Source organism: Medicago truncatula, chromosome 7, assembly GCF_003473485.1.
Source record: "Medicago truncatula cultivar Jemalong A17 chromosome 7, MtrunA17r5.0-ANR, whole genome shotgun sequence".
NCBI lineage: Eukaryota > Viridiplantae > Streptophyta > Magnoliopsida > Fabales > Fabaceae > Medicago > Medicago truncatula.
In genome coordinates this window covers 23420618-23448371 of record NC_053048.1, presented here as the reverse complement: position 1 = coordinate 23448371, position 27754 = coordinate 23420618, and the positions used below count along the sequence as shown (strand labels likewise).

Sequence of the window (27754 nt, the reverse complement as noted above, 5' to 3'; positions counted from 1 at the left end):
AAACTCGACTCGAGTTTGAAACGAATCTTTTTTTTTAACTCGAGTTCGGCTCGTTTAAAGTTCGCGAACAACTCGGTTCGACTCGTTAGGTTCAACTCGTCTACTCGAATTGTATACTTCAAAAGCTTTATTTCTTCAATTTTTTTTGGTCAAAAATACATGTATTTGACTTAAAAAATATATATATAAATTAAATAAAACTATGAAGGTAGAAAGGCAATTGCACTTACAACTGTAGCGCATACCATATTTTACATTGTACTCATTATCATCCACTTCTCTTATATATACACTCTTACTCTCTAATATTTTCAAAACACCCGATGTGGGACTATTTGTGTACAAATGTTTGTTTAAAAGCCTTCAAAAGATATTAACTTTTTTCCTCTATCATAACAATTATCGTTGATTATTAATCAAATTAGTAATAATTCCTATGAAAAAAGTACATAATTATTAGAAGAAGCTTGTAATAAATTACATATTATATAACAATATGCAAAATAATATTTTATATATATCAAGCTGGTTCATGAACCAAACGAGTCGAACCATACTCAACTCAAGTTCGACTCATTTATTTAACGAGCTTAATTTTCAACTCAAGTTCGACTCATTTGGTTCGTGAACCAAGTTCAACGAGTCAATTATCGAATCGAACCTTGAACTATTTTCGAGTTGGTTCGGTTCATTGTCAGCCCTAATAGTGAGTAAAATTGATGATGGAAATTTTTTATAGGAACTACAAATTATGATGTAAAATTTTATAGGGAGTAAAATACATGATTTTATTTTGAACGGACTAAAAACAAAAGTGTGAATATTTATAGGGACTAAAAATATAATTAACCCTATTTATTATATATTGATAGCCCTGATCTATTAATTGTTTTGAACAATATATTAAAAATTCGAATATGTTATATTTTAGCATATGCTTTGGTAAGGGTTGTAGTATTGTGAAGAGAATTGAGCATTTTAATTAACGTAGCATAGATAAATAAAAAAAGATTAGAGAAATGAAAATGTACTTATGTTAAAGACAGTGAATTATAGATAATGACGATAGTATTTAAGGAAGTACAGTTAAAAAAAATGATATGGTGAACCTATTGTAGAATTTGAGATAACAGTAACAGCTGAACTGAAATTATGACAGAAGAAATAAATAGTATAAAAACAATTAATGTTGATGTTAGTTAAGAATGAAAACATAATTAAAATCAGTATTACAAAAAAAAAGCATTGAGTAAACCTTCTCTACAATCTTCACTACTGAGAAATAATCAAGGGGGTCTTTTTTAAGTAAAGTTTTGATAGCTTCCATGGTAATGTTTTTGGAATAAATTACAATGGATTGAATTGAAATTGGAAGTAGTTGAAGTTTGTGGTTTCTATAGCATAAAAAAGCTGATGGTAAAAAAATATTGTAATGTACTTTTGTCATATAGAATCTTATCCTATCCAAATTAAATCCGATATTTTTAAAAAGTTATTTGATTATAAATTTAAAAGTGATTAAATTTGATAACTGTGTATGATACATTAGATTGTGTACCATTGATATTATTTGAATGTATAAAGTAAAAATAATCTTTAAAATGTAAAAATAAATATTATTATATTTTTTATTGAGGGAAAAAAAACATGTATTATATATATGTCATCCGTTAAAAATGATTAGGTATAACTCTAAAAGTGGTATATTAAAAAATGAAATTCAGAAGCTAGAATTTTAGTAGTTATAGATGAGAGAAATTATAGTATACCGAATTATTTATGAAATGTTATATAAATGTTAAATTTAATAATGTGTCAATGATGTTTGCAAAAATTGCCCGCGTGATATAAATTATAGAACCGACAACGTCTAAGCAATATGAAAATAAAATGTTTTGGTTCATATTATATTCAAAATAGAATTGTTAAATTGTTATGTTATTGTTGACAGATAGTTGATGTATTATTCTATATATAAGAGAAATTTGAACGTAGGAATGTTATTTTAATTGAAGCAATGTATAATCTAACATTAACATCTTAAAATGCATAAAATAGAAGCAATCCAAAAAAGTTTTTAAGTTGCAGCCAATTAGAGTAAATACCAAAGATATGATACACATCTATGAACAATTTTAAAAAAATTATATAAAAAAACTTGCGAAAATTTATTATGTAATTTAGAAGTATAACGTAATGACTTATAATTATAAGTTAGTTGTATATATTATGGAGGTTGATGATAAAATAACTTGGAACAAATTTTAGAACATAAAATTTATGAAAGAAACTAAGTAATAGGTTATCAAAACATAGAGTAGATATATGAATTATAAAGTATGAACTTAATACATTAAAAATAAAAGAGAGTTGTTTAAATGTAGCAACATAAACCGATAGGAAAGCAAGATATGAAATTGTTCTTAAGTTACACAACCATTAAAAACCAACACATAGTAATATAATTATGCACTTATAAAGTTCATCATAATTCTCTAAAATTCTTCAATCTTAGTCACTGTCATCGTTACCTGCAGATCTCAAAGCAACAACCTGAATATGAGTAGGAGGATTGTCCATTCCAATTCCCAACTTATCCCCAATTTTCAACTTCAGATTCTTAACAAATGAATACCATTATCCTCCTATTGAGTATTCAGGAGGAATTCTGTTGGATTTTTTTATTTTGCATCTAATGATCTGATCAGTTTCGTCATTGATTCATTGACAATGGATTGTGGGAAGTGCTGTTTATAACATAAGAAAAAACAAGAGATAAGAAATTATATTAAGATGATTTTATATGGAGTTTGAAATAATATGAAATACATATAATGTAACTAATCATAACACTCTTTCCTTTGGATATAGCTTTAGAGACATCAGAGAACCATTCAAACGGATACAGTAAGGGCATTAGCTCAGGATTTTGTTGTGCTTCAAATATGAGAGGATTTATATTCATATCTTGCATAGCAAATCCTATTGGAATGTACATGTCCTCTGCAGGTCTTGGTATAGAGATCAATTGAGGATGTACCTCATAATTGGCATCAGCAAGTTTTCTGGCATGTTCATTAACTGGGTAATGTAAGCAATAATATGGAACATCTTTTCCTTCATTGTCAATAATGTGCATATTGAATTGATTAAAAGCATGCTGGAAATCAAAGATAACTTGTTGTGGTTGATGAAATCCACAATATTCTGAAAGCCTAATTTCAGCGTGAATAGTGTTTTCAGATACAATGGTAGAGGTTTCAATCTCAAAGTAATTACCAGCAGGATCTACAATGCATCCATAATTTTCCTCACAGATGACACTTTTCCATTGTTCAACAAAGTCATTAGATATTTGAATTGGATCCTAATTAAAAAAAATGAATTGATATTATGCAAAAACTTATGATTTGTTATTAAAAAATAGAACATTGAAAAAAATTGTAAATTTAAATCTTGGTATTAATAATACCTGATCAGGATAAATGATAGTCTGAAAAGTGGTTGAACCTCTTGATGAACTTCCTTCAGCTCTGGACGAAGTTCCCTCAACATATTGACTAATTATACATTTAGATCAGAAAAAGTCAAATTTTGAAGAATATAATTTGAAAAACAAAAATAATAATTTTATATTAAATTGCCCTGGTAGATAAAGATTCATAACTGAAAAAAGATGAATTAAAAGTATTTATTAATTATATAAATGATTAAAAAGAATTGATCGTGGTTTGATAATTAATTTCTTTTTTTGAAAATCTACTTATAAATAAGATGAAGTAAAAAAAAAACGCATATTAATATCTAAAATTAATTGAAAATATAATGGTTATAATATAATTAACCATGCAATTGATTTATTCGATCGTTGACTCTAAAACTAATTTATAAGGTTATAATATTTCATATTGTGGAAAGAAGGGAACATTGATTCAGTTTTGTTGTCTACTACTATAAAATTAAAAAGATCTTCTTTGATACTGACTTTGATATACTTTAACATATTTTGAAGAATTGATAAAGAGGAAGAAAATGACATTGTTACCTGATTTGGGTTGAAGTAGGGACCATTGTCGCTTTCATCTACTCTTTCTTCACTGAACTGGTGTTTTTGTGTTTTAGAATGATAAGAAACCCTAGATGTAATTTGGCTTTGTAAAAAGAACGGGTCGGTTGATTATCGAACTGTATAATAAGTTATTGGGCCTTGGTTAAATAATGTTGTAGCATAGTTAATATAATATGTGGTCTAAATAGCAAAGTCTGAGAATAATAAGCTGTAATAGGAGTTAAACTAATTAATTGTGCTTATACAATACAGAAATGAACTAAAAATGTAGATTTAGGAGGAGTCAATATTGTTATGAATGTTCAGATAAATGTTGCTTTTCTAACCGCATATGAATGTTCAGATAAATTTAAATCTAATTAGTAAAAGAAATAGTTAAAATATACAGAAATTTCAGTTAGATATATAATATAATTATATTGTTGTTACATATATAGATGAAGAAGGCAGAATGGCAATAGTAGTTTATATTACAAAGACAACACAACTAAAAATTGAATAGAGTACAATTCAACAACGTGTAACAACTTATTTGTGAACAAAAATGATGTTTTTCGCCATTATTGAGTCGCACTTAAATTCCGATAGACTTTTGAAAAGAATGTCATTGTGATAACAAAATGATCTTCAACCACGGATAATAATCACTTTTCTTGTATTGGTATTGACATTCTTTTTTAATTCAAATTTGCAAATAGTTATAGTATTTGATGCTCCACAGACTCAAAGATAGTCATGATTTATGGATTGGAGAAAAACTCCAAAGTCAGGTGGTAGAATCTGAAACGTAGTATAACGACTAAGAAAATAATATGAAAAAACTAAAATTGTCAATTAAAAGTTATTCTATAAACATAACTAAAGATAGAAAGTTTACCAATTTAGAAGTTATTGGCATAGTATCTGGTATTTCAACCTTAAATGTTAGATCTTTAAGACAGGAAGTAGTTAATCTGTGATAACGTGGATATTCGTTATTTGGTGCAGAACCGTTGAAGAGTTTGATTATGAATATACTATTTCCTACATATGTGTAAGACATTAGTGGATTTGATGTAATATTATAAAAAAATTTGAACTTGTCCCAACCGGTTGTAAGGATTGGCATGAGTATAGATTTGTTAAATTCAACTTCATGAACATTTCCCAAACCATCAACCAAGGTCCATTGTTGATCAAGTTCATCAAAAAGTTCAGCAATAGTAATGGAATCTAATTCGCAAAAAACCTGTTATATAAGCAACCGATGTTAGTGCAATATAAAAAAAAATTCTAGAAAATCCAATTAATAATAAATAGTAGCATGTAAAAAAATAAATTAATTAAAAAATAGTACCAATACCTCTGTGCAAACTGCAATGAAGAAAGGTCGATTAGTTTCAGAAGTCATTAATGGAGCTATGCTGCAATTAACTGATCTTTGATTTTGTGGTAGTTCACTAATTGATGAAGAGCTTGATTCCATTGCTACTGGTTATTGGGCTACGATGAAGTATTGAAGTTGTAATTATAGTGTCAATATCCAATTAAAATTTGTATTGTCATCCCTGAATAAAAGATATTGAATGATCATTTCACATAATATAGGACCTTACATATGTAGACTTAATTGTTATGAAATAAATTAACGATCAATTTTATTAAGTAAATAGTTATTTGTCGGCATTTATATTTTAGAAAATATGATTTCTGAAGAAAAACACATCATTCATTGTTTATAAGAATGATAGTAATTTTTTTACATATTATTGTATAAAATAATCAAAGTTCTCTATTATGAGGGATAAAAATAAATAAAAAAATATTTCGTTTACACCGATAAAAAATGATATTTTTCTTAAAAAAAATAACTGATTTACCTATAAAATTGAAGGGTTGGTGTACCGGTACACTCAAATATGTGGGTGTACAGTAGAATTTGCCTAATATATTAAGGTTGATAATAAAAATTGTGACATATATTGTGAATATATATATGTCCTTTAGTCAGAACACAGGGTAATATATATTGGCAATATAAAAGTTAGCATGCTGTATGATTTGGAGTAAATAGTAGAAGAATATTAATTGTTGATGAAGTACATTTATCTTGGATGGTAGCTATAAAAAAAACTGTACTTAGATTCCAAAACTGTATATCTGTGATAATAATAAGCATGTGATTCCCTTTTTATTATATAGAAAGAATAACGTTATATATATTACTTAATTATATAAGTATGTTGATTATGTTTCGTAGTAGACGTATTTCATTTTTATAATGAATAAATGTAAAAAAAGAACTATAGATAATACAATAATACATTAAATAAGTGTAGTATAGTTTTTAGGGAATATATAAAAATAAAAAATATAGTATTGTTTTTATTCCCTATATAAACTAATGATACTATTTTGTTGGTATAAAATTTTCCGCTAATCTGATTTTGTTAGGGAATCTTTATTTGATTTGTTTTTGTATCGACTAAAAGGAAAACTGAAAGTATTTATATTAACCAACTATCATTGTTCTGAAAATATATACTGTTATTTTTTACCAAGTAATTATTACATTACATGCATTTTAATAAAACCTTATTAATTTTAGTTGCCTAACGAATGGTAAGAAGACACTGGTTAACATTCTCCATATGTATAGTATACATTATGTTACTTATTTTTTAAACTTCATACCATATATTAAATTTTACAATGAATGACCATGCAAAGTAACTTTTTTGTTGTTGTGACAATACATAAAGGAAAAAACATATGGCAGTGTGCACAACACAGTTGTATATTCTTTGTAAAAAGAGCTGGGAATTCGAAAAGCATTTACGTGAATAATTCTAATCATATGTCAGTGTGCACAATCCATGTTTGTAGGCATGCGTACATATATAATTAAAATATAGAGAAAATAAATGTGGTATTTTAGATTATATTTTATTGGTTTTTAAGTATAACCAAAGATTGAATTTATAATGTATTCAATTAATAATGTATGTGGTCTATATTATAAAGTAGAGATGTAGTAGCTATGGTTTTTTTTGTTGTACACTGGTATAAATAATTATATACTGGTAGATGTATGCGTGGTTTATTTTTTATTTGTTTATTGCCTAATAGTGTATTGGCTAGAATTCATGTAATTTAATGTGAAGAATTGGTGTGTCCAGGGTTAGAACTTAGCCCCTGCAAAAAATATGTAACTGTCTCTACTAACTTAGGTAAACAAATAGAAACATGTATGATTTTTATTATAAACCAAATTAATTAATTTAGGGTTAAATATGTTTTAAGTTTAATAGTTATTTTAGTCCCTATAAAAAAATTATTCACTAAGTATTAGTCCGGTCTCAATTAATATTTGTTTAATTTATGATTAAAGTCTTGAGTTTTTAAATGGTTTTTGACATATGTGCTAAGAACATTATTAAAAGTTATGTTTGAAAAAATTGTCGTAAACTTTTATTTAAATGTCCGGATTTTGTTAATTTGATATCTAACTTTTGGCGTTTTTAAACTTTCATATTTAATTAGATTGATGTTAAGAAATTATAAATTTAAGTAAATGAATGTTTGCCATTTCACCTTAAACACCATAGATTTTTGACCAATGCTATCAATCAATGTAACACCTCGTTTTTCCAACATAAAAATTTCATTTAAATAATCAGAGTAATCATCACAAACGGAATGTCACACTTCTTTTCTTAAAAACATAAATGGAATAATTAACTAATTTTCCTTCAAAATTCATTCAACATAATATTCAATATTTCGCAACGGAATTTATTCAACATCTAAAATAGTCTTTGGCACGAAGGCCTCATCATAAACATCCAAACTAAAACATAGTCATGTAAATTCATAATCAATACGTAAGGAATAGAAAAGCATGCAATAAAGTCCCATCCCGTTACGTATCAGAGCACCTAAAGACACACGTGAGAAGGAAACCACTCACGACAACAACTACAGCTACTTATTCTAGATCACCTGCAAGTTACTCATACGAAGAGCAACATTTCCAAGCAGAAGAGGTGAGATTTCACAAACAATAATATTAAGCATATAATTCATCAATTATATTTAACAACATAAATAACTCCAACATATTATAATTAATAATGCTTCATTAAACACTTTATTAAAATATAACAACTTAATAATTCATGGACACAACTCTTCAACTTGACTCGACAATGCGACTTCAACTTGACTATGCAACTTAAACCTCTTAATCATGCATGTGGTACCAATCCAGGGCATCAAGCCCTCAACGTATTTAAGTATTAATATACTTCAGGGCATCAAGCCCTCAACTTAATTGAGCAAAGGCTCCAGGGCATCAAGCCCCCAACATGAATGAGTATGCATGGACTCAACAACTTAACATCTTAGAAACATCGACATTTTATACTACTCCAATAATTTGGAACAACATCTTTCATCTTAGACCGACTCATGCAGTTTAATTAATAGGCAGCAGCACATTAACATATCCAGATATAATAACATCAAGTGATAATCAACAACAACTTAAACATCTTAAATAATTCATATAATGCATATACAAATATATTACATTACTATCAACATTAAATCATATTATAACAGCTTCACAGAACATTAGTAATACTATATTCAACCTCCATCCCTACCCCAAGGATCAACTCATAACATCTTGTGCGACAAAGATCGCAAAACCCTAAACAAGGTTGTCTGCCTCTGCACAGCTCGCGAGGCGAGGGACATTGCTCGCTACGGCGAGTTCAGAAAATTGGCATTCGCCTTGGTGAGTAAGCTGCTCGCCTTGGCAAACAAGAAACTGTGTGCTCTCGGGAATTTGACATTTTTCACCAAAAAATCCATTTTTAAACTTTCTCTTGTTCAATCTCAATCTAAAAACTTGCCTAATCATTATTGTACATATTCAGGCACTCAAAATCATCTAAAGTTCAACTTAAGGACTTAATTCTCAAAATCAGGTTGACACACTGATCAAACTCGCTATGGCGAGTGATCTGCTCGCTATGGCGAGCTGCAAGGTGCAACTTGCGAGGCGAATGAAAAGTGCTCGCGAGGCGAGCGATGAAGTTCATCACTCGCGAGGGCGAGGATCATCCCTCAGGAGGCGAGCGGTGAATTCAGGCTCGGGCAGAATGCAGATTTTTACGAAAATCCACCTAATCTCATGGTTCAAAGCTTAAAATTGATTCTAAACATCACCCTACGGATTATCTAAGGTCTGTAAACACTTTCTACATCAATTCTACCATTCTACATCATCTAACCATCAATTCTCACTCTTAACCCTAATTTCCAACTTTCAAAACTAACCTACACATGTTAAATCTAATCATCAGAATTATCAGCTTAAGAGAATTGAATGCTAGTCTCACCCTTACCTTAACAAAATCGAAATCGCAGCTTTCTTGGTCTTCTCTCCTCTTGCTCTCTCTTTTTCTCCAAAACTGGTTGTACGTGAAAACTAATCTGACTTAGGTTTTTCTCCTATTTATCTCTTCCCATCTATTTTATCTTATTTCCTCTTTTTCCCACAAAACTCTCTAAATTCGCAAAACAACCTGTCATACCCCAATTTTTGACCTAAGGTCCCATCGACACGCGTCGTCTAACCCTGATCAGTCTCACATTTCAGTGAAAATTTCGGCAGGGAGGTGTTTAAAAATACCTCATTTTTTCAAAATCAAGCCCTTTTCTCTTTTTATCTTATCTAATCTAATTCCATCTTTTATTCTTTTTAATTAATTTCGATTTTATCTTTTTTTATTTATTTAAGCTTTTTTTAATCACTTCGTTTTAGTATTTATCTCCTTCTTTTCTTTTTTTCCTTTTCAATGTTTACTTTTTATTATTATTATTATCCTTTTGTCCATAAGTCCAAAGAACGGTCCAAGTTCAAGCGTCTCAATCACAAACCGTCTTCTTTCATTCATCCTCATCCTCACCCAATCTACACAGCCTATCACACGACTCAGAGGCAGTTCCAATCCAGTTCACGCGCATCAGTCACAAGTTCAGGAACGGAAATACCTTTTTCTTCTCCTCAAGCCACAACTTTTATGCTCGTATTAACAAACCCTAGAATCTGACCCTCACTCTATAAATAGAGACACTGCATCGCACAACAAAAAAACGCACAGAAGCAGAGAGGAAACACACACACAGAAAGTCAGAGACGCGCACAAGAAGCATGATCACGCAGCCGGAGTCCAACCGCAAACCTACCGCGCCGTACAACATCAAAACCTTGACACAACAGCACCGGCAGCCGATTCCAACATCAAGGAGACCGTGAAACGCTTCAAAACAAGCCGATTCAACACCGTTCAAAAATCCGAATTAAAAAATTCTTCCCTTTTTAGATCTAGGTTGAACCGTGCCTGTTTTGAAAATTTCAGACATAAAATTGGAACCAGAAGAAGGAATAGAGTAGGTTTAGAAAAAAAAAAAAAAAAAAGGGTTCCGGCCCGGTGGCGCCGCCGGAACCCCCTTACCTCTGCCGGAGATGATGAAGATTCGCCGGAATCTTCATATAGGAACCTAGAAAAGAAGAACACAGATAGGAGAAAAGAGAGAGCTTTAGTGAGAGTTTTTTTTTTTTTTTTTTTAAGACAAGAGAGAGAAATTCATGTTTGAAATGAAAAAACCGGACACATCACATATATATATATATATATATATATATATATATATATATATATATATATATATATATATATATATATATATATATATATTGTTCCGAACCGGTTCGGTCCTCCTGAACCGAACCAGGCTTGAATCGGACCGGTTTAAGCCCAATTCCCCAACCGTAAGGCCCAACAGCGCGCCTCTGTTGCTTTTCAAAGCCCATTTTCTGTTTCACTTACTGCACACCCCCCTTGATGCTACCTGCACCTCCCGTTGCTGTAATTTTATTTCTCTCTTTCCAGTTAGCACTGCATTAATTATCATTCATTTTTATTTATTTAGATTTACTGTTCCGCTTTTATTTTTATTCGTTGCATACCTGTTTCTATTTTAGTCATTTATTTCATTACATGGAACTTAGAATGTGTAAATAGGCTTTAATGTAATTTATTTTTATTTTTATTTTGTGCATAGAACTTAGAATGTAAATATAGGCTTAATGTAATTTATTTATTTTATTGCAGACCTTATAATGTAAATAGGCTTTTATGTAATAGTCGTAGGTGCATGGGTGTGTGTGTGGGTGTATGCTTTATTTTTATGCTTTTTAGTTTAGGGTAATGGTCTTTGTGGTGATCCAACGTCACTACAAAGTACCTACGCTTTTACTTTCTTGCTCCGTTAGTTTTAAATTTAGTTATTATTATTAAAAAAAAAAAAACAAAAACATGCAAATAACAAAAATCACAAAAAAACTTTTTTTTACAATAAACCTTAATCCTAAATCAAGTGATCGTTTATTTTATTTTATTTTTCTTAATCAAACTTCAATCAATCTAATCATACTTTGAGCCCATTTTCTTTAATATAAAAAATACAAACAAGCTTATTTTGCCACTTGGCTTTTATTTTTAAAACCTTTTTCAAAACTAATAAAAAACACACAACCAATCAAACGTCAATTTTTACCCCGAACTACGAGGTTTTGATCCCTCACAGGTACGTAGGCAGAGGACCATGTCCTTTCAAACAATAAAAAATGTAGATATTTAGGTCTTTATTTTTTCCACTTTAATTCTTCTTTTCAAAATAAGCAAGCAAATTATAGCACATTAAATTAAATAAAATCAAGAGGTTCCCGTAGAGTACTACGGACATAAAGGGTGCTAACACCTTCCCTTTATGTAACTAACCCCCGAACCCAAAATCTTTTCAAAATGGGATAGTTTGAACTTTTTTCCCCTTTTTCTTAAAAAATTAAATGTTCAGTCGTGAAATAAATTAGTGAGTCAAAAGCTAATCAAATAGCCTTGATCTCCGAAAAATGACGCGACACAACCCCTCATCTCAATATTTATTTTATTTTCAAATCTTATTCTATTAAATAATAAAATAAGTCACAACACATCACATAATCACTAAAAATCACATAAATCATATAAATTATCTTAATAGACTCTAAACTCTTTAAAATAATTAAATAAATCAAAGCGTTACAATCAACATGGGATATTCTAGGCGATTAGTGATCCCAGCCTGAAATAATGTTGTAATACATAAGTATATAGTCGCGTAGGTGTAACAAATGTGGTGACAGTAAAAATGTAAGTGGTCTAACGCGTGCAAATTACCTCAATCATGTTCAGCCTAAACTGAGCAGCAGAAATTCCCAACAATTGAGAGACCTCACGGTCCCACATGACAAAAGTGCTTTTGGTGCCTTCATAGGATACATCTAGTTCAAGTTTGTACCTTAATAAAAATGTATTTAAGGTCAAGAACTAACTTAACAAACAGCCAAAAACATTGATTATAAATACTACAACTATCTCATTGATGGTGTTATGAAAGAACCTAACTACCTGACAATTTCTGTCTCAATGTTATGTCCGGATTCACATGTGTATGGAGGTTTTTCACCTTTGGCTACCTTGGGACACTTGCAGCAAACCAAGTAATACCAGCCAAAGCTGGTTGAGTTAACTTTTTCAACTCTAACAACAGTGACACAATATGTAATCTACAAAATATGAAGGTAGTTTATAAGACAGTTGCAATATGCAAGAAATGCTAATATGATGTTGCGTATAAAATATATGTATATAGAAATGGCAATAATTGTATGGGAATTAACCTGATCAAGCTGAATAATCTCGTACAAAGGCATGATAAGATTATTGGCAAGTATTTCATCTTCAATATTAAACTGAGATCCAGAAAAGGTTTGTGTACACATGAGCTGACTTTGTGACTGTAGCAGTTCCTGTTTAGGCAAACTAAATGTAGAAAAACTTCATTAAAATTCACAGCAAAGGTGTACAAAACTTACTTTCCCTTGAATAGCAAAACTTACTTCTCCTTGAAAGCATTGATTTCAGCAATATTGTCATTGATAAAAAGCTTTGTAACACCGTATGTGTTGGTAACACTAAGTGGGAATTTACCTAACAACATTTGTTCTTATTCGTTAAATAGATGACATAACAGAACATTAATATTAACTTGTCTAACGTTAGGTTTGATATGAGTAAATATCTAACCTTCCTCCTTGACCTTTTCATATTTCAGCATCACAATAATAGGACCAGCTTCCTTCCTTTCATTGCTGAATTTAATAAACTTTGCAGCGCAGTCCTCCCAAAGAGTACAGTTCAAAGCTATGTCACTACAGAAAAATAAATTGATATGTCATAAATATTAAGCACAAATGTATACATATCAATAAGTATTGTTCCTAAAAACTTTGTTTTTCATACCTTCCGTCTTTGAGCATGAAGTTAACTTGAAGCTTTTTTGAAGTACCCTCTTGCATTTGACAATAACCAACCTCATGTACATATCCAATGACATCTAAACAACAAAGTTTGAAATAACATTTTGTATGTATCTATATTGCAGGAACTAAAAATCAAAGTACATAGGTTGTGAAGTGTGAACTAAATACTTACGGATTAGCAGATCAGGGCACCATCTTCCAGCAGCAATTTCAGCCAAGGGCTTGAACTTCAAAACAACGTCAGGTATCTTATGAACATTGACCTGATCAGCAGTGTTCCACCGGTCCATATGAGTTTGAACTTATGTTCAGAGGCCTTGAACACCAAGTCATTCAAATGGACCTGAAAGTTACTTAAAGTATATGTACATTTTTCTTCAATGATTTTTTCGTATTGAGATTTATAAGCAGTTGGGACCAAGACTTGAATGTCATTTCCCTGTAAAGAAAATGGAAAGCATGTATGATTTATTTATAAATCTAAAAACAGGTTTACGTAAATCTATGAAAAAGTGGTTTATTAGAAAAAAAATGGTAAGTTTGAGATAAAAGAACCTTAGCATCAACAATGACCATTTCTGAGTGCTCCTTCCCATCTTTAACAACAGTCCATTTGTCCAACACCTTCACAGAAAGTTTTCAGAAATCCTTCTTGTCGTTCAAATCAGCAATGAAAGAGATAGGTCTTTCCATATCACCACCTAAATAGGAAAAAAAAATTACTTATTAGGAGTCAAATATGTATAAAATTAACGTTAGATATATGATAAGATGTAAATAAGTAGTAAGAACATTATATATGCCTGAATTTATGAAAAAATGAGTTTATGCAACTGACTAAACAGAAATGTTTTTGGCAGAATAAGAAAAATGAAGGATAGATGAATATTTTTTTTCAATATTAAAACTTACTAGGAAAATGAGAGAGGAAATATTCTGAAATAATGTAGAAACCCTAGCGATCTTTGAAAATGTAAGTTTGAATTTAGAATAGTGAAATGAGTTGGTAGTATAGGTTATAGTGATATATTGAGAAGAGTGAATATTTTGACTGATTGGGTGTCTGAAAGCGTATCATTCAGTAAAGTGAAGTTACAAAAGTTAGACCACTTAGAAAGCAAACGTCAGTTCTCAATTAGATTGCAACCTTTTGTGTGTTTTCATAAGCAAAGAGACCGAAGTATTGTAAACATTGATCATTTGGTTGAATAAAGTAAATTTAGGACAATATTTACCCTTACAATAGCGACATGTCAATCATTCATTAAAGGGCAGAAATTTATTTTCACATGTATAAGATGTTCTTATATTAAGAGAGGATGTAATTAGTACAACTTCAAAGATGCAAGCAATAAACAAGAGAAGTAAAAGTTGCCACTCTAAAACTTATGAAGAAATTTTAATTTTCTTGTCAAATGAGAGGTTGATATCTTCTTTTGTAAAATACGTTAAACAAGCAAAAGTGATTTCAGGCTCCATTGTAAAGTAAACTGAGGGTGGTGAAACTCTGAAACTTGAAGAAAATCGATTCTTACAAAAAAGTGATTGAGGGTATCTTGTGATATATCTTAAATTCATTGTTGGGTTGGGGTTGAATCCTCAAACTCCATATGACACTACTCTTTAACTTCTGTGCTCCAACCACCAAGTCAACTTTACCACCAAGTCAACTTTATAGTCTCAAATGTCATTAATCATTGATTTAATTAAAAAAAATTCCTACCAATTACATGAGTCAATTTTTCATCCTTGATTTGTTGATGAAAACAGATTCCATAAACCCAAAATAGATCAAAATATCATTTAAATCCACGAACATGCATGCAAATCTATACACAATTTTAATGTATATCAAATGTTAATCACCTAGGTATATCAAGTATTTATTTTAAACTTTTGGATTTAGTAAAAAAGTTAACTTTTGGATAAGAGTATAATCTATTTAAAAAAAGCAAAAAGATTTAGGCATGAGAAAAATCGGAGGTGCCACAAGTAATCCCTAGGACTTCAAGCTTAGTTGCCACGATTTTCAGACTATGAACCGAATGTCGAAACATCCCACCTGCTTTTTGCGCATATTGACAAGGCCACCTTCCTGATTAAGACCACATCACCTTCTTGATCTTTTTTTTTTTTGTTGATAAAATTACACCTGAATCACCATAATTATGATCATTCAACCACTCCATGCTCCACGGCCCAAACACAATATAACGAACAACCCTTGGTGGACAAGAACTCATGTGTGTTCTGCGAGGCATATTAGACCCCATACCAATATTATCCTTAGAAGCAAGTATCGAACCAACAACATCTAAAGGTCGTCTCTCATCATTAACTACCAGAGTAACATTATTCAGGCAAGGATCATTAACCTCAAGTTTTTGGCCTTCACTCTCAATCGACTGCACCGCACACGGTGTAGAGGAAGCCATATGCGATACCGTCTCAGAACAACCCAAACATCCTGGAATTACCACGACACTGACATGTGAGGCAGTAGGTGCTTAGCTTTCAGAAGCATCATGTACCTGCACCTCGCCCCTAGAAATGTGCAGGACATTTTGTTCCTCATCCGCAAACTCATCCACAATCTTTTCAACTAGGGCATCAACATTGTTACAACTTCAGGATCCCCGAGAGTTTCCTCATGTTCTGAATGAGAAGATTTAGACCCATCATTTTCTTCAAAAAGGCACCACCTTCTTGTCCCATCTCACAAGATTTGTGAAGAAATAATCAAAAAACTCTTTTGCTTCACCAACTATCGTCATAACATCCATGTATGATAAGTTGTGGATGAGACACCCCATTTGTGCCAACCTTCTTGGACCATTTCCCCCTAACCTCACCTTCCGCGAAAAGGAGTATCGACGTGATTGCCCTTGGAGGTGACGAGGGCCATCACACCTCTCTCTCTCTCTCTCTTTGTACCTCTCATGTCATTCTTTATAATTGTAATAAATCATTTAAGGCATGTTGAAGTATCAAAGATGAAAATTATATCCCGAACCCGGGCCACCACCAAAAAAAGATGAAAATTATATATTGGAAATTGTTATTATTAAAATTTAAAAAATCACTTTTCTCATTAAATATTTAATGTTTCTTAACATGTTTTTAAGGAAAGACATTATCATTTTCAATTGATGTACTTATTTTGTTTCAGATACGTTTACAATTTGCCTAAAAAATAAATTCAGATACGTTGACAATTTATATATTTAATTTAAACAGAATCAAAATTTAACTGAAACTCCTCTTTCTCTCAAGAAAAAACTGAAATTCCTAATAAATAAATAAAACATTATTTATTTCATCAATTATATCTTGTCTTGATTAAAAAAAAAAGGAGCAAAGTAAGTGAATATTGGAATTTGGAAGAGTGATCGATTCCTCTTCTAATTCTTTGTTTAGGTTGGCGCCATCATAACATAACCCTTCTTTCACACGTTTACTATCAAAACCTTTTCTCTCTCTATTTTCTCTCACTTTTTCTTCTTCTTCTTTAATCTCTTTCTGTTCTCTACTAGTAACAGATAACAGAGAAAAAACAACGTTTTCTCTTTTTCTTTTTCTGTTTCTTGTTTTTGTTCTATTTGTTTTGTTTTTCATCTCTTGTTTGTGATGGCTGGTCTTTCTAACAGAACTCGTAGCAAGAATGTTCCATTGTTTGGTAGCATTTCTCATGATGTGTCATTTTATTCGAAACCAAAGCGGCGAAAGAGTGATGAAGATGATAAAGGTATGAACTATGTTTCTGGCAGAACTCGTAGCAAAAATGTGCCATTGTTTGGTTCTCTTTCTGTTGGTGTTTCTTGTTCTAAGAAAAGGAAGGTAAATGAAAAACCTTTTGTTATTTCTATCGATGATTATGATGATGAAGATGTGAAGATGTTTGATGCTAAAGAGGGAAACTTTGTTGAGAAAAAATGTGGTTTGGATGAAGATAACCCGATTTCAATATGTTCTGATGAGTATAGTGAGAGTGATGAAGAACACTCTGTTGGTTTTGGTGGTGATAATGAAGAAGAAGAAGAAAAAGAAGGTGATGATGTTAAAGAGGGAGTAAAAAAGGATGAAAGTAAAGGTAGTGGAGGAAATGGTGATATTGATGTCAAAGATGGGAGTAAATGTGGTTTGGAAGAAGATAACCCTATTACAATAGATACAGATGAAGACGGTGAAAGTGATGAAGAAGAAGAACACTCTGTTGGTTCTGATTCTGATAATGCTGCTGCTGCTGATGATGATGATGTTAACGAAGGAGTAAAAAGCGATGAAAGTGGAGGAATTGACGAGTTTGCTGATAAAGATTCTGATGAGAGTGAGGATGGTGATTCTAGTGATGAAGATTTTAAAGTTGAGGAGCTGAATGAGATTTCTGACAATGATGATGACAGTTCTTCTGACTCTCCTTATGTTGACGAGAAGAAGGAGAAGAAAAAGGATTATAGAAAAGATTTGAATATGGTGGAGAAGTTGATTAGAGAGGTGATGGATAGACAATGTGGAATTTCTGAGAAGAATAATGAGAATAGTCCATCTTCCACAAGTACTGATGAGTTGGAACATGCAGATCATGCTAGTGTTTCCTCTAGTACCTATGTGAATGGAGTATCAGAGGCGCTGAAAGCGAAGAGTGTTGATGTGGAAGTGAAAAACATCTCTGATGAAAGCGTAAATGTTGAAGCGAATGCCAAATCCAAAGAACAGAAGAAGGAATCAGATAAGCAGGGGGAAGAGAATGAAGTGCTATGGGATGAATTGGATGCAGCCCTTAGAGAATCAGAAGTGGTATCTAAGGTAAACCTCCTCTTTAAGCACATTTAAGTTGAACTTTTCATATTCATTTTAATTTGTGAACTATAGGGCTGGTTATTCTTCTTCTTCATACCAGAATGAAATGTCAGAGGGGAAAAAAGCAAAAAGTGTAAACGTTGCTAAAGTCGAATTCAAATCCAAAGTCAAATACAATGCCAAACCTAATAACAGTGTCAATGTTGCCGACTGTGATAAAGGAAAAGAACATTATGTCAAAGGTTTAGATGTTGGAGGAGTTTCGTTGAATCAAACGAAGGAATCGGATAAAGAGAAAATGATGGAGAACAAAGGAAGGGACTATAAAGGTATAGCTAACATCCCTATTGTGAAGAAGAAGAAGGAATCTATTGATAACAATGGTTTGAATCAAAGCTTCAAAAGCTCACTTTTTATGCCGAAGGAGTTGGGTTTACTTGAACTGCTTGGTAAATGCCTCTGGGACGACAAGAATACTGTTAAGGATGATTCAATTGTGTTGGAGATGAAGGATATTGGCGTTGATCTGCAAGATATGCAGAAACCACCGACTTGTGTTAAGACACCTCATGAACGGATATGGAGCCTTAAAAAGGTGGAAAAGGTGCTAAAAACGAAGGAGCAGGAAGAGCAGGAACCGTTATGGGATGAATTGGATACATCCCTTAGAGAAGAAGATGCTGTATCAAAGGTAATCCTCCTCCTCTTTTAGAATATTTAAATTTGTAAACTATAGGATTAGTGCTTAAGCTGATTTTGATTTTTAATTTACATTGTTTATATGTTTTAACTTTGATCTAAATGATATCTATAAGATACTCAATAAGATTTATAAGGAGAAATTAGTTACATAGTGTGTTTCTATCTGCAGATTGGAAATTTTAGGACAAATGAAGCTACACAAGAAACAAACGGAAATCCATCATCTCGTTGTGAACATGACACTTTGCTTGACGAACAGATTGGTATATATTGCAAATTATGTGGTGTGGTTATTACTGAGATCAAAGATATCTCACAACTAGTGGTAAGGAAGGTTTCATTTTGATCATGTACAATAACTTGGTTAATTTTTTTTATTTTGATCTAGTGAAAATTTAACAAACTATTGTTATTCTGCAATACGCGGCGATTCATTGCTAAGTGTTGTTAATTGCGACTACAGCGGCGCTATTTTGAATATAACGTGCTATTTTTTGTGCTCCGCGATTGACTACTAATACACATTATTTTGTTTTGAATCGTGATGCCTAGATAGTACTAGTTAACTATATTCGCATTCTTTTCATTTTCTCAAGATATGTACACACTGAAGATTAAATTTGGAATTTATTACTTGTGGATCCATATTGTTTAAATAAGTTTGTTATCTGCTACACCTGATACTAAACAAAAGCAGTTAAGTAGGCATTATTTGCACCCTTGTGATAAACATGGTTTGATCATTATTATTTATATAAGAAAAATTACTTGCTTAATCTATAAAGCACCGACATAGACAAAAATACCTAAAAATGTACTGATATATGGTTATAACTAACAATGACTGTATAAGAGTCACTGAATTTTTGCATATTTGTTTTGTACATGACACAGTATGAAAGAGCTTCGAATGAAGGTTCTGGAAGAAGAGTTTCATTTGATGATTCGGTCAATCCCTCACTCTTTGATGGCTCTCAGTTCAATGTTTCTGATGGTGATTCAGATGATAATTACTTTCATAAAGAGGGCACAGTTTGGGACCTAATTCCTGGTGTGAAACAAAAATTATATCCTCATCAACAAGAAGGCTTTGAATTCATTTGGAAAAACTTGGCAGGAAATACCAATCTTCGCAAGTTAAAGAAAGCCGTTCCTTGCAGGGAGGGTGGCTGCATTATTTCCCATGCTCCTGGAACCGGAAAGACAAGGCTGACTGTAGTATTTCTCATGGCTTATTTGAAAGTATTCCCGAAATGCTTGCCGGTTATTGTTGCTCCTGCGAGTTTGTTACATACTTGGGAAGAAGAGTTCAAAAAATGGGACATTCCATTTCACAATTTGAACAATCCTGAGTTATCTGGTAAAGTGCATGATGATGTTGTTAATTTGCTTAATTGGTCTAATTCACAGCATAGTATGGATACAATGCGGATGGTGAAACTGATTTCGTGGTACAAAGAAAAGAGCATTCTTGGAATCAGTTACAGTTTGTACATGAAGCTAGCCGGAGGAGGAGGGGAATCTGACGATGAGAGAGGGGAGGATGAGAAAAAGAAAAAACAATCAAGTGTGGCGAAAAGAAAAGAAATTATGGGAAATGTTCTACGTCAAATTCCTGGTTTGTTGGTGCTTGACGAAGGACATACGCCAAGAAACAAAAAAAGTGGTATTTGGCAAGTTTTGTCGGAAGTTCAAACACGAAAGCGAATCATCCTTTCTGGAACTCCTTTCCAGAACAACTTCATGGAACTATACAACACTTTGAGCTTAGTGAAGCCTTCTTTTCCTAATACGATGCCACACGAGCTGAAAATGTTTTGCCAGAAGAAGGACCATAAAAAAGCATCTAAAGAATGGATTTGGGAACCGGTTCCTGAGGAAAAGATCAAGCAGTTAAAATTGCTTATGGATCCCTTTGTTCATGTTCACAAAGGCGCGATCCTTCAAAAGATGCTTCCCGGGTTAAGAAAATGTGTGCTGCGTTTGATGCCGGACAGCTTTCACAAGAAAATTCTTGAGGGGATTCAAAGTTCAAAGAATACACTGAGCTTTGATTTTAAGGAGACACGGGCATCGGTCCATCCGTCTCTTCTGCTCGAACGCGACCTTTTGGAAGAAGAGGAGTCTGTTCTCGACAAGGACCGGCTAGAGAAGCTTAGATTGAACCCCTACGCAGGCGTCAAAACAAAGTTTTTGGTGGAGTTTGTTAGACTTTGTGCTGCTTTAAATGAGAAAGTTCTCGTGTTCAGCCAATTCCTCAGTCCTTTACGCTTAATTATAGAGCAGTTATTAAACTCGTCTTTAAAATGGACGATGGAGAAGGAAGTCCTCTTCATTTATGGAGAGGTAAAGGACAGGAAGTCCTTAATCGATACCTTCAATGATGAAAACAGTCAAGCGAAGATTCTCCTTGCAACGACAAAAACTTGTTCCGAGGGAATCAGCTTGGTTGGAGCTTCAAGGGTTGTACTACTCGATGTCGTATGGAATCCCTCTGTTGAAAAACAGGCAATTAGTAGAGCTTATAGAATTGGGCAGAAGAAAGTTGTCTACACATACCATCTACTCACTGAAGGAACTAGAGAGTGCGATAAATTTCGCAAACAGGCCAAAAAGGACCGGTTATCTGAACTAGTTTTTTCGGCTAAAAATGACGATAATAATGAGGAGTTGAGGAGCTGTGCAGCGAACATTGAAGATAGAATTCTTGATGAGATGATTCGGCATGAAAAGCTCAAAGACATGTTTTTTGAGTGTTTGGTACAACCGAAGGAGCGAGAATTTGAGTCTTGGTATTGATTATGATGAATGTTAACTTTTCTATCAGTCCAGCCAGTTCTTTACAGGTAAGATCATTTCTGGTGGATCAGATTCATTTAGGAGTTTTGTTCTTATTTTTTGTAAGCACTCATGATGAATCAGTGAAGGATTATTGAAACATAAAAGCGTAGTTGGTCTTATGTGCACAACCAAATTAGTATTGCACCGTACCGTGAACAAACTTATTTTCCACCATTGAATCATTAAATTTCATCATATTTAATTTAACAGTGCGATTTATTGATCATATGATAGAAACAACTTTGTGCATGGTGCACCATAGACTTGGCCTCACAACTAAACAGATTGGCAAATATATTTGTACATCAATAACATAAATATTGTCATTGTTCCTTAATATACATTAGTTATAGTTTTAATTGAAATTTTTTTACTATAGTTTGGGATAATAGGGTTTACACTTTGAAGGGAAATTATTGTTAAAACAAAATTTTACCTCATCTATTATCACTGTAATCTTTTTTTTTAATCGGATTATCACTGTAATCTGATTTGAATTATGGTTCTTGATTTTCCAGGGGACTAAAATGTCTGCAAGAGCATATGGATAATGTGCAAAGCTTGATTGGATCAGCATATTCCTGCATATAACTAACTATCAGTATCTTGAAATTCAGAACAATTTGTCTTGATTGACTTTTAACTTAATGGAAATGTTAACGAGTGTCCCCGGGACTCTCTTTAAACACCTAAAGTAGTCAGATTTTATGAAAGTTTGTGCATTTATTGCATTGGAAATTGAAGAAGCAAGAAGAATAAAACCTGAAAAGGTCTTAAAAGGGTGATAAACTATTGAAAAAGGAGTGGGGTCATTAATAAGATGTGTAGAAACCTATAAAAGTGGGGCATTAATTACTCCTTATCTTATGCAATGTTGCACAGGTTAGAAAAACTATTTTTTAAAAGAATAATTTCCTCATTAGGAATGCTTAAAAAGTGCCCCGGAACACTAGTTAACAAGACCATTAACTTAATTATATATTTCAACAGTTTATGCAATTAGTTTAACAATTTAATTGCACCATAAACATAAAATTTTCCATTTTATGTTTTCTTGTCCTCTTATCTTTAAGGGATTTAAAGATAAGAATTATAACTATATATATATATAGGATTTTTCTATCATGTGCAAATATATATACCGTACTACCTAGTTATCTGTTTAAATTAGAGAAAGAGGGCCAGTTGAATTGAAAATCACTCTTGCAGTGTTTGGATAAGGAGTAATTAATGCCCCACTTTTATAGGTTTCTACACATATTTTGGTAAGCAAATATTTTTAACTTAAATGCATGCCTTTTCTCTATACTTTTGAAGTATTCATAACTTAAATTTGGAACAATCATAGTCACAGCTCTTTCTCTCTATACTTTTATCTATCTATCTATCTAGATATTGGATTTAATATTTAGGATAAGCATAAATTGATTCAAATATTACAACTTACCCTTCTTGCAACCAACTTTAATTGAAAATAAAAAAAATATTGTAAATGTTGAACCATACATACATTATTGGTGGTGTAGCTAGTGACTATAATGGATTGACAATTTGACATTATGATAAAAAAAAAAAAAGGCTACTTTTTTCAAGAGTTAGAATTTCAATGAAGATTCATTTTGGGGGTTTTTTCATGCTGCTACATTCATTTTTATTTTTAGAGTTGTGTTATTTGAACATCATTTTATATGACAATCTTTGCAACAACCAAATTTTATAAAGAAAATGAGTGATTGACACAAAAACCAAAGTAATAGAAAGAGAAGGTAAAAATATAATGTGAGTATGAAAGAGAAAGTTATCATAAAAGTTGTTAAAAAATGGTTGTTCAAATATTTTTCTCTTATGGTGTTGTTGATATTGATATGATAGGACTTTCTATTTTTCGTTTGTCATTATTACTGAGCAGTTTGCATCATTGAACTCTACTTATTGTTTACTTGGATGGTTCAAGAATATTGTAAAAAAAAATTGCTAAGGATAATGTAATAGGCAAAAACTGTCATGTTTGAAAGATAATGTAAGTTTCTTTAATCTTAATTCAAGTATATGAAACGTATATAAGATACTAACTACTTATATTTGCCGTTAAAGATCCAGCCTTAACATTTGTTACATGTTGCAATGAGAATTGAACTAGACAAGTTTATGGAGTACAAGAGTCGGGTCATCCAAACTTTCAATTTAAGGCGTATTTGATGTTCGATAAATGTCAGTGTGATTGTTGTATCTTGTGGAGTATTAGCTTTGAATCAATCGCATCAGATAACTCATACCGTGGTAAAATAGTCTTAAATCCAGTGATTTTTGTACCTTTAAGTCAAATTCGATAAATTTTACTTACTCTCTATTTTATTTTATTTTATTTAGATTTGTATTAATTTGATAATGATATTTCTTGTTGTTTATTACTTCATAATAATTATGTCTAATTTTTTCAACAATTATATTTAAATATTATTTTTTCTTAAATCGTTACTAACATCAATTTGTCTTTTTTGAACTCAATACCTCCAAACTTCTTATTTCTTAGTTTAAATTAGTTGAGCTACTCAATCCTTCAATCAACGTGTCTAATACCAACACCAACGTCTTAATTGATGATTAGTAGGAGACTATGGATTCAACCTTATTCCCTGAAGTTCATCCACCTCATTCACAATATAAACCTCTCAAAAACACATATTCCACTTTGGTAACTTAAAGTTTTGATTATGTTAATGACTTTTCTCGATCTTTCTTCTAACTAATCATTCTCTTTTATTGAAAAAGTAATTTATTTTAAGGGTCTTGTTAACGAATGCTTCACAAGGCACTCTTTAAGCATGCTAAATTAAGGGGGATGTATTGGATTAGGATTCTATGAGATTTTAAAAAACTTTTTAATTATGAAAAAGTCTTGTGGTATTCAATCAAGACTTTTTGCAACTTAAAAAAAGTCTTGTGGTATTCAATCAAGACTCTTTGTCATTTTTAAAAAGTCTTGAGGTATTCAATAAAGACTTTTCATCACTTAAAAAAAATATCGTGGTATTCAAAATCATTCAAATTTCGAAGGATTGTTTAATAAATTGGATTTTGTAGTGTAATTATAACAAGAAAAAGTCTTTCATGAAAATATGAGATTTCTTGATATTGTTTTTTGGCTTAAATATGTAAAAGGTCCCTGTAAAAAAAAAAAATCTTCGTAGCTGTCTTATTCATACATCATGTCATCGCCATGCTTGCTTTAGTATGCATCATTGTATTCCTTTACCGTCTTTTTCCTATTTTAAAGTACATGTCACATTTTGTTTCCCAAAATACACTCTGAATCTATAATGCTCTAAAGATAAAGATTTTGGATTATTTTCTATTAGACCATTCACAATGGTGAAGTCTTTACCATTTTAGATCTACTATCTAACAGATACTTCTATTGTGGGGAAAAATTTGGGGGTCTTCTAAGATCCAGAGTCTAACTTAAGACCCTCATCTTTTAGTGATCCCCACATACTTTTTTTATTAAAATAATATGTTAGTGGTGGAATGTAAATGATGAAAAGTTAGTGTGAGACCCATTTTGTTTTTTTGCCATAAGGTCTTCATTTGAGTGAATGAGTACCTATTAGATGCTATTATTAAAAAATAATTAAAAAATAATGTATATAAGTGGAATCCATTTAAAACCTTCAAGTTGAGGATCTCCATCGTGGATGCTTATTTACCTACTACTGTCTGTGGTCCTATATTCCTACGTCAATCATCAAATCTCAGCCTACATATTTGCAGAAAGTGCTAATTTAACATCCATTATTAAACAAAAAATATGTGCTAGTTAGCATTGAACATTGAGTTTGTTGGATTAATTTTTAAGTTATAAATAAATTTGGAAAATACTAACACAAAGTCAGCTAATGGTGTTTAAATAATAATTCATCTTACTCTTGAGAAATCAATTTGTTAAATGATTATTTGTAGTTGATAATTGTAACGCCCTATTTTATTATTTATTTATTTTATTGAGTTTAGATGTCTTTTTATAATTTAGTCGATTTATTTTAGTGAGTGATATTTTGTTATGTTATATGTTGGTATTTATTAGTATAATATATATGTTATTTGGTGTAGAAATATTATGTTATCTGGTGTAGAAATATATGTTATCTGGTGTAGAAATATATTATGTTATTTGGTGTAGAAATATTATGTTATTTGGTGTAGAAATATATATTATTTGGTGTATAAATATATGTTATTTTGTGTAGAAATATTATGTTATTTGGTGTAGAAATATATGTTATTTTGTGTAGAAATATATGTTATGTGGTGTATAAATATATTTCTTATTTGGTATATATATATATTATAGAAATATATATATATATATATATATATATATATATACATATATATATATATATTATAGAAATATATTTGTTATAGAGATATATTTGTTATTTGTTATAGAAATATTTTATATTATAAATATTAGAATAGAATATTGAGACTTTGAGGCCAGATTTGGAAATAAGAGAAAATAAGTAGGTTAAGGATTTATATAAAAGGGGAGAGTTAGAATTAGAAAATAAGGATTACGTGAAGCCTGTTTTTGGAGAAAAAGGGAGAAAACCAAGAGAAGAGAGAAGTCAGAGAAGAGAAGAATCTTGTGAGAAGAGGAGTAATCTTGTAGAGTCCGATCATCTAATTTAAGGTAAGGGTGAGACTAACTTTCTCTAATTCTATAAGTTGTATAATTCTGAAATTGAGTTTAGCATGTTATATGTTGTAGTTATGGGAATTTTGGGAATTAGGTTTTGAAGTTGTAATCGGTTGTTAATAGAGTAGAAAATCCGTTGAATTTGTGTAGAATTGATGTTCAGATCATGGGTTATTTTTAGTGCAATGTTTTATATTGTTTTGAGTGCCTTAACATGTATAGAAATGGTTTGACAAGTTTTTGGATCAGATTTGGGCATAGGGGAGTTAAAATTGGGAATTTGGGGGTGAAAAGTGGGTTTTTCCCGAGTTGCTCTCTGACAGCACGTCATGTTTCATGTTCTTGCGTCTTTTTCATACATTTCTGTTTTGAATTAGCCTTTGGTGTAAATATGAAAGTAGTAGATAATTGAGTTAGCTTTCCAGTGGCTTTGGTTTGACTTGAAAATGATTTTTAGTTTTTGAGAGATGATGAAAATACTCCAAGGAGATCTTAGTGAAATCTTAGGAAAATTCAGTATAACCTTTTCTATGTTAATCCAAAACTTATAGAATAATTCCAACCCTCAAAACTAGAAGTACCATCACCATGAGTTCAATTAAGGTGTTTAAGAGTATTTAACCCATGTTGTGAGTTGATCCTTGGGGTAGGAATGGAGATTGAATATAATATTACTGATGATCTGTGAAGCAGTTATAATATGATTTAATGTTGATAATAATGTAATATATTTGTATATGCATTATGTGAATTATATAAGATGTTTAAGTTGATGTTGATTATCATTTGATGTTGTTATATCTTGAGATGTTTACGTGCTGCCTATGTTGCTGTTGTTGGTTATGTGAAATATTTATATGCCTTATGTTGAAAATATATGATGTTTAAGTTGTTGATGCTTTTCATTAATATTGTTATGTTGTGAATTGCTTGTAATGTTTCTGTTGCTGTTGCATATTGATCAAGTTGCAGGTGTTGGTCTAAGTTGTAAAGTTGTAAGTTGTATTTCCAAAGTGTTCCAAAGTATTGGAGCCTTAAGTTGTTAATGTTGTCTAAGTTGTTGAAGTCGTAGTTGAAGCTGTTGTTGGTGACTGTTTATGTTCAGGTGATTTGTGAGAGGTGGTGTACTCTTACGTTGTTGTTTTATAAGAGGTGGTGTACTCTTACGTTGTTGTTTTGTGAGAGGGGTGTACTCTTATGTTGTCGTATTATAAAAGGTGGTGTA

General features: G+C 31.5%; 1 protein-coding gene across 1 annotated transcript; it reads left to right on the top strand.

The window, feature by feature from the left end:
• The first annotated feature begins 17114 nt into the window (after positions 1–17114).
• On the top strand, positions 17115–21788 carry LOC25499908 (SNF2 domain-containing protein CLASSY 4). Its single transcript, XM_013592979.3, has 4 exons — positions 17115–18293; positions 18388–18978; positions 19159–19314; positions 19884–21788. Exons 1-4 carry the CDS (start codon positions 17115–17117, stop codon positions 21786–21788), a joined length of 3831 nt encoding a protein of 1276 aa, XP_013448433.1.
• Positions 21789–27754: the final 5966 nt, after the last annotated feature.